Source organism: Pteropus vampyrus, unplaced genomic scaffold, assembly GCF_000151845.1.
Source record: "Pteropus vampyrus isolate Shadow unplaced genomic scaffold, Pvam_2.0 Scaffold288, whole genome shotgun sequence".
In the NCBI taxonomy this organism is placed as follows: Eukaryota; Metazoa; Chordata; class Mammalia; order Chiroptera; family Pteropodidae; genus Pteropus; species Pteropus vampyrus.
Window position 1 is genome coordinate 3,831,282 of NW_011889069.1, and position 8,636 is coordinate 3,839,917.

Here is an 8,636-nt window from a genome sequence, read left to right on the forward strand (position 1 = left end):
CCCTGCCCCAGCCCCCATACTCAGTCCCACCCTCCTGGTTTTCTGAATTCTAAACTATTTATCAGCTTTTGTCATCTCCTCACCAGACACACACACACACACACACACACACACACACACACACACGCACATGTTCTCTTACTCCATCACCCACAAGCACTTCTCCCAAAGCCCAATCCTTTCTGAGTCAAATCATGTCTAATAAAACACATTCTCCAAAAAAGCTCACTATAAAAAAATAAAAAATAAATAAAATAAAATAAAAAGGTAAACAGGCTGGCAATGAAGAAGGAAGAGGAGCTTGATGGAGGAGAGACAGAGGAATTCAAACCCAGGAGGACACTGAATCCAAACCAAAGAGTGAAAGATTGAAGAAGCAAGGAAGGAGGCACAGAGATAGGTATAGTTCAAACCAGACACAGACAGAGCCCAGCCTGGGGGTGGGGGGCGGGGGGCGGGGTTGGGAAGCAGAGCGAGCGCGACAGTGAGCAAGAACACTCAGGGGCACAGAGGACTCAGCCACTGCAATATAGACACAGGCCTTCAAAGGACCAAGAACCAGGAGGGGGACAGAGCTGAGGCTGTTCCTTCAGGGAGCAGGCAGAATTCTCTCTAGCAGAGCTGGCTGGAGCAACTGCCCACTGGTTCTGAAGGGAGCAGGAAGGAAGGGGTAAGAGAAAGAGGGAGGAGGGGAAGAGAAGGATGGATGTGACCTGAGATGGAAAGGAGCTACAAGAAAAATAGACCCCCAGATCCCCTGCCCTATCACAGAAGACTGAGCAGCCCAAAGGGAGGAGGCTGCAACCTCATAGGGAAGCTGGCATCTGCAGGGGTGAGGACAGTAGGAGGCTGTGAGGTATCCTGGATTTCACATACCCGTTCTAGAGATGGCAGGACACAGCAGTATCCTGAGCCTAGCAAATCTGCAGCTTTGGGCTCTGCCAGCACACTTTGGAGCTGTTTTACCCCAGTAGGGAAGGGAGAACAGGAGGGCAAAGGAGGAGGAGGTGGCCCCTGCAGTCTGGCTGACCTTTGGAAAGCCTACAGGGTACAAATCTACTGTTCTCTGGGCCAGGTGGCACCCAGCAGGGAGCCAAGTTCAGGGCTGCCTTCGGATCCTCTGTGAGTACAGAACCATGAGGTATCCAGGGCCTGGCATGGCCCAGGCCTGACACTCATAATCTAGAGCTCTTCCATCAGGGCAGGGCTGTGGGAGAAAGGGCAGCTGAAAATGGGAAACACTCTCAATACCAGCGAAGGTACAGGAGCCCATGCAGGGAGAGCTTCAGCTGGCAGAAAATCTAGCTTCCTCTATATACCTACCATATGCCAGGCTCTGTGCTGGGCATGTGACATGGAGTTCATTTAATGCTCACAATGCCCACCTGACAGAAGTACCACCATCTCTATTTCACGAATGAGCAAACCGGAAGGCTACCTGGCTCAGCCAGGTCACTCAGGTCATTCAGTCAGCAAGTGGGAGAGCTCGCATTTTCTCTTTGCCTGCACTCATTCATGCCATCCTGCCAACCACAGGCCGGACACCAAGACTTGTCCCCCACTGCACCCCTCCCTACCACATGCACTGCACAGGTTCTGATAGCAAGACTCCTGCAGCCCAGGACCAGAGAAGGATGACAGAGCAGGCATTTCAAAGGCAGTCAGTCAGCCGACTCTCATGGGCTCCGGCTAAGCCTCACTGTGCCTGAGACTCAGGAGGCTCTGGCTAGGTCTAGTGGCAGCTGTGGTAAGGAAAAACCATGAGTGAGCACCAGCCACCACGGTTTGTGAGTATGGGTCTTTACTGGAACCTCCTCTTCCTCCTCCTCTCTCTCCTCCTCTGGGCACCAGACTCCCAAACTACAGGCCTGTTGTCTAATAATACCAGCGACAGCCACCGCCACCTCCATCTGCCAGCCTAAAAATAATCTCTGCTGAGTCCAAAAAAGGCACAGCCCCCGATAGTCCCCTAATCGCTCCTCCCTGACAAGCCAGGAGGCTCCAGGAGATTCCAGGGAGTCGGCAACTCAGGCTCCCACGGAGGCACACACCCAGAGGATGGCATGAGGAAGGCAGAGGAGAGACTCCCTGCCGTCCAAAACACAAAGCTTAGAACACTAAAAGCATGAGATGGAGAAGACGTCTGAGTCCAGAACCTCAGATCATGTCCTTGTTCTCCTTTCCAGAAGGCAAGAGGGCCAGAGGTCATCTGGACATCATTCTGCCTCCAGCAAAGACTCCCACACCCAGCCTGGCAGATCCTCAGAGAAGTCCTCACCTCCCATGGCCTCCCCATTGGTGACCTCACAGCCCTTCCAGCCCCCATTCCCCTTCAAACCTCTCGGAGTCGGAAGTCAAAGGTCAGGTAAGCCCAGATTGGCCTAGCCAGGAAACTTTCCCATCTTCTGAACAGAAAGGCACTGGAGAGGAGGGGCAGGAACAGCAGGCCTCCTTCCTCCTGTGGGTACCTCTCCTCCCTATCCCTCTCAGCTGGGTTCCAGAAGCAGCTCGTGAGGAAGCAATGCTATTAGCAGCCTTAATATGCTTTCGGCTAGATTGTCTTTCCAAGAGCCCTTTCCCCGAGAGCCCCTGACAGGAAGCAGTCAGTAATTCAACCTCAGCTCTGCTCCTTTAATGGCTCCTCAGCAGAAAGGCAAAGCCACACCCCATCTCAAGCCCTCCCCAACACCTGGGAAGAGGCCTGCACCTACTCATGTGTAACTAAATGTACACATGTGCTCTGGAGCCAGTAGGCAGGCCTGGACAGGTGAGGGCACCATGAGCTCTGCCTGCTATGGGCAACATTCCTTGAGTAAGGGGCCAGGTAGACATGATAAGTAAGTGGGAAATCAAAGTCCCATATTTACTCACAGTGAAGCGTCAGCGTTTCCTACACTGAAGCCAGAAAATGGGGACAGTAGCTCACCTCATACAATTTGTGAAGACGAGCCTGTATGCAAGCCGTCTGCCACAGACCATGTTGGTGGGTGCCTGCGATAAGGAGGGAGGGAAGGGGGACAGAAGGACAGGTCTAGAGGAAACTATTTCAGCCCTCTTCTCAGAACAGTCAGACTGGCTAGGACCTCTGTCAAAGCCCTGGCCTACATGGAATTGTTCTCCAAACCCTAATGGAGCCCCTGTCTCTGCTCACCAGTCTGCTGCTTATTCACGCAAGAGGGAACAGAAACGCAGGAGATTCCTAAGAAAAATAGGTCAGCTGCCTGAGGCCGACTGGACTGGCACCCGTGGGCAGTGCCCTTGAGGGTCCGGGCTATGTAAGCTGCCTCTCCAACCCAGTACCCTTTCCCATCTTCCCAGGGACCCAGCCCATCTCTGCTCTGGGGTGTGCTGGACAATGGGCAATGGATGCCAGAGTCACTGGAAGACAGATCCCCTGTCAGCCTCTCCAGGAGCTCTGCCTGCGTTTGTCCACTTAAGCTTCTCTCAGGGACCTCAGACAACTGAGCTGAGCCTCCAACTTTGAAAACTTCTGGGCTGCCTAGACTCAGGTGCAGAGCCAGAGGATACGAAAAGCAAGACATCTGCTCTGAGTCTAGTCTCACTCCTACCCACAGCACTTAAGAAGGGAGTGACCCCATCTCATGCCTGTAGATGGACTGCCCTGTCCTGCTGCATTCCACACATGTACAGATATACACACAGGTGAATACAAACACACATGCACACACAGGTATGTGCACACATACAGACACACGTACGTGTGCACAGTAACATGCAGACATGCAGACACCTCCAGACCACTTTCACCAATTACAGTTCTTTTCACAATTCAGATCCGCTCTTCATATAAGCTGCTTAACCCGTCCTAGGGAGCAGACAGAAGAGAACCACTCTCCTGAGACCCTGAGCTGCAGACTGAAAAAAAACCACAGGATGTGGCAGGGAGAGAGAAGTTCATGGAGAAATGCGGTAAATCTCAAGCCTAGCCCCCTTTAGGGTTTATCTCCCAGCCCTTACTTCCTGGGCAAGGCACGCAGAAAGCCAGAGAAAGAAAAGGCCAAGGGAGAAGAGAGAGCAGTAGGCCCAGTTCTGGGAGCCACACCCTGGCTGGGCGGGCAGAGAGGAGAGAGAAAACACAGGCATGGGGAGAGAGCAGTGCCAGGAAAGAGGGAGGGCAGAGATGCTGGGTTTCAGCATCTCTCCAGCTAGGCAGCCTCTGCTTCTTGGATAACCAGATACCGGCTTTCTGTCTCAGAGCCATAAACATGAAACCACCCAGCCCCAGCTCTGGGACCTGACAACTCCAAGTCTAGCACATGTTGGGCCTCAGGCCAGCAGCTGAAAGCTGATTCTTCTCACAGCCCTCCACCATGCCCCTTCCAACACATCCCCTCCTCAGCTTCTCCCCAAGGTACAGCTGCCAGACACACCCCTGCCTCTAGTGTGTGTGTGTGTGCTAGGGACACACACATGCATGCACACATATACACCACTTGGCCACTTCCTGAGCCAAGTCCTTCTTAGCTGATAGGATGTCCATGAGGTCTTGCTAGAAGCCTTGAGGTCTAAATCTCCCTCCTATCTTTATTACCAAAGGAAAGAACATAGGGGCAAGGCCAGGCAGAGAGTAGAGGACACTAGTCCAGCTACCAAAGAAATCTGAGTCAGAAACCCACTTTATTTGGGGATGCTGTAGTCATGGATAATCCAACCACAGAATCTGTGGTAGACAGAAGGAGGCAGCCTTGGGAATCAAGGCCCAGAGTCAGTCAAGCATGACCTAGGGTCCTCCCTTGAGCTTGCTCAGCAAATGTCTGGGACGCTGAGACTCCAGTCACCATTTTCCAGGTTCCAGATATCTCTCTAGTTTCTCTCTTTTCCATACCCTCCCCAATCTCTCCAGTGATCTCAAGTCCCTTCAGACACACAATTGAAGTCAAAAGGAGGAAAGAGCACATCCTTACCTCTGTCCATGCCCAACAATGCCTAAGGGGCCCATTGTACCCTTGCACCCCTCTGCTAGAGCAGCCCCTGCTTCAGGCAAACCCTAAGAATGGCATCTTGAAGTCCCTCCCACTCAGGAATCTCCCCGGAAGTCACCTCTGCCAGTCAGAGAACAGCTGAGCTCTCACACAGAGCCAGCAGTTGAACACTGTTGGTATTTCTCACTGGAGCAGGCGCCTGCCACACAGGTCTCCTTTCTCTCCCTGCAGAGGCTATGAAGCTGTGACCTGCTAGCCTCCTGGGCTCCCCATGTCCTTCCCTCAAGCCTCTGGCCACTGACAAAATTCCAGTTTTGCAGATTTTTCAAAGCTTTCCAAGCAGCCTGGAGACCTGCATCCCCTCCACACATCAACCTAGGCTGAAATGGATAAAAGGTTCTCCCCAGACAAGGTCAGCCCATGAAAGGGTACTTGGTTCCTGATAGAAGCAGCCTTCTGAACTTCCCCCTAAGTCATAACCAAGCCCCAATGTCCTGAATGGCCAATGAGAAGAAATCGAGAAGGGGCCTGGAACCTCAACGATAATGAAATCATTAATAATAATAATAAATGTTGACTTTTATTGAGTACTTACTATATAACAGGTAGCCACTCATTTCTTTATAGTGCTAATGTTCACAAAGAAAAAAAAAACCTACAAGCTCATCCTGTTAACTCCATTTTCCATTGAGTCAAGTGACATTTAGAGAGCAACTTGTCCAAGGTCACAGGACCAGCAAGTGGCAGAGCCAGGATTTGAATCCAGGTCATTTGACTCTGGTCCTAAGTCTTTAACCACCACATATAGAGCCTCTTTAGGCTAAAAAGACCCCAAGACTAATAAGGAGTGGCAGGCTGGGGTGCATGTCAAGCTATCCCGGACAGAAGGACCTCTCCACATACAGAAAGAAGGCATAACCTTCATGCTCAACAGCATTCAATATTGGGAGATCGTTCCTTCTGTCTGGCCATTCTATATGTTGCTGCAATATAGACTCATTTTCCTTTATTCTGTCCTTAAACTTGAAAAAAATCTATTCCCCTCACCCTGACTTGTCAGCTTTGGAGGCTATTTCAGAACCTCCCTTCAGTGTCTCTTTTTTATTCAAAGATCCCAGCACATCCTTCTGTGCTTTCAGTGACAGTCCCATAGCAGGAACATACCAAGAAACAGAGGGGTGGAGGACGAGGGCATTGGAAGACTACAAGGCAATAGGAGAAAGGAGAAGATTGAGGCTAGAGACAGATTCTCAGGCACAACTTGACCCGCCTCACACCCATCCCCATTCCATAAACTCTTGCAGTCTCCCTGGCCTCAGTTTTCCCACCCGACAAATGGAGAGTTTTAAAACTATCCAGGTCAACAACATACCATTTAACAAAATCACCCCTACCTTAACCCTGCTCTGGTTCTGTTTTCAGACCACCCCCTGCCCACCCCCCTCACCCCATCCCCCACTCCCCGCCAAATAATCGCATGGGAGACATTTCATTGCAGAAACTTTCTCAAATCACTTCACTCCTCCCTCTTACACATCCCTAGACAAGGTGGTGAGAGGACCCTGTAAAAGGCGCCTCCTGCCTATCCCTTCTGCCCTCCTGCCTACCCCTTCTGCCCTAGCGCAGCTAGGAGTGGGTTCTCTTCCCGGCGGGTCCCCCCTGCTGACTTCCACCCATCCACCGTTCCTCTCTCGCAGCCATCTCATCCGGGCTTGTGAACTTGCCCGCAGCTGGGTCGTGTCTGTCCGCTGAGAACCGTGAGCTCAGAGTCCTGGCACCCTCGAGCTCCTCTCCTACTTCCATACATGGGCCGAGAGCTCGGGGTGCCACCCAGAGGCTTGTAGGTCGTTTGCCCGTCTCCAGAGCAAAAGCCCGCGCGTTCACGCGCGCATCACCCAACTAGCTTCGTTGGCTTCCTTTTAGCCTCTTCCACAGCTCAGACGGGAGAAAAGGGAAGGAGAAAAAAACCTCTCTCCGCTCCAAGATGCAGCAATGGGGACACCCTCCCCCACTGCCCTTGCACCTAGGCACCTCAGCCTTGCAGCCTGGGAGGACTGCGTCGGGTTGGCCCGGCTGAGGTGCGCTCCCAGGGAACTTTTACCTGACAGGGACCAGGTGCGGCTCAGACGCGGGCGCCTGGCAGGGCTAAGCAAAACTGGACACTTCTCAGAGCCCGCCGAGGGACCTCGCGCTTAACCAGCTCTTTTACTCTCTCGGGGCTCTGTGCGCCCCCAGCTCTGCGAGGAGAATCCGACCTCCGGCTGCCAAGACGTGTGGTCAGGAGGGGCGCGAGCTGGAGCGGTGGGCGCCCGCAGGGTGGAGAATCCTGTCCCTTAGCCGTGGGTGCCGAGAATCCCAAGGCTTTGGGTCGCGCCTCCCGGCAAGGGCCGGTCTGCAGAGCGGTGGCGCTGCGCGGGGCGCGAGCGTGCTGCAGCCTGCCCGAACACCCGCAAACTCCCCGGCAGCCAGAGTTAAGGAAAGCCACCGACTCCCCAGTGCTGGAGGAGGCGGCTGCTCTGGCTAAGGCAAGGGACTCGGAAAACCGGTGTGAAGCCCTATGGCCGAAGATGGGCAAAGTCGTCTTCTATTCCAAGGGTTGTTTTCCCGAGTACCCGGCAGCCGGTGGGCTGGGGCCCATTCCCGCCTGACCCTTCAGCCCGCTGCTCCCAGCCCTCCCAGGCTGTGCCCCGGAGCGCGCCTAACCCGAGCCCAAGCCTCGCCCGCGAAAAGGCGCAGCGCTCGGCGGGGCCTGGGAGCCAGAGGCGGAGAGGAAAGGAATGAGAGCGCCTGCAGGGGCAGAGCAGGGACACTGCACTTCAACTCACCTTGAGCCGCAAGACCTCGGGTGCTGATCACACTTGCTATCAAAGTGGCCACATACCAAATCATAGTACTACCGCGCGCCAGCCAGGAGCCTCATCCTATCACAAAGTGCTTCTGCGCCGCACACTTCTCGCCCGAGCGCCTGCTCACGCCTGCTCGTGCCCGCCTACGCCCCGCGCCAGTGCTCCTGCAGCCCTGGCGGCCCGCTCCCCATCCCTCCGCGGCTCCGCTCGGCTCGGCGCGCAGCCTCCCCGGCCCCAGCGCAGCGGCACCTGCACTACCAGCCCAGGCAGAGCGCAGCCAGCACCACGGTGAAGCCTAGCCGGGCCAGGCCTCCGGGACCGCCCCTTCCCCCCGCCCATTGGTCACCGCCCACAAGCCTCAAGGTCTATTGGCTCAGAAGTCCGTCCGTCATGGCGCGGAGGCGAGTCTATTTCAAGGTGCGTTGAAGTGTGGCGAGCACAGAGCCGCAGAATCATGCGCATTGCCAGAGAGAAGGCGTTGTAGCGGCTCTGCTCTGTTCTCTTTACTGCTCATACTGCATGGCAAGTTTCTGGTAAAGGAAATGGTAGCTTCTCTGCTTGATAACGGGACCCTGGGAGTCTCAATTACCCCTGACATTTCTTAGGGGACGTCTCCCCCGCCCATCCAGGGAACCCAACATCCGGTTTCCATCCAGCTAAAAGCAATTCCCGGGAGGACGATGCTGATTCAGTAATGGGGAAACCCAGGAACGCGCAGCCTGGGAAAGCTCGGGAACGTCCTTCGCCGGAAATCTGTTCAAAGAGGTCATGCACAAACTCCCCCACCCCCACTCCCTTCCACACACGTACACGTTTCCCTCTAGAACGCACTCCCTCCTACCCAAAT

At 54.3% G+C, this 8,636-nt stretch overlaps 1 protein-coding gene across 12 annotated transcripts in view; it reads right to left on the reverse strand.

The window, feature by feature from the left end:
• Positions 1-8,062, reverse strand: part of IGSF9B (immunoglobulin superfamily member 9B) — a 58,518-nt gene extending 50,456 nt beyond the window's left edge. For all 12 annotated transcript variants that reach the window (XR_002776447.1, XR_002776448.1, XR_002776446.1 and 9 more), the window contains exon 1: positions 7,769-8,062. Coding sequence is in view for 8 of the 12 variants with exons in the window: in XM_023521039.1 (XP_023376807.1) it covers positions 7,769-7,832 (64 nt within the window). In the remaining 4 variants the exon portion in view is untranslated. The remainder of the gene's footprint in view (positions 1-7,768) is intronic.
• Between the last annotated feature and the right edge of the window lie 574 nt (positions 8,063-8,636).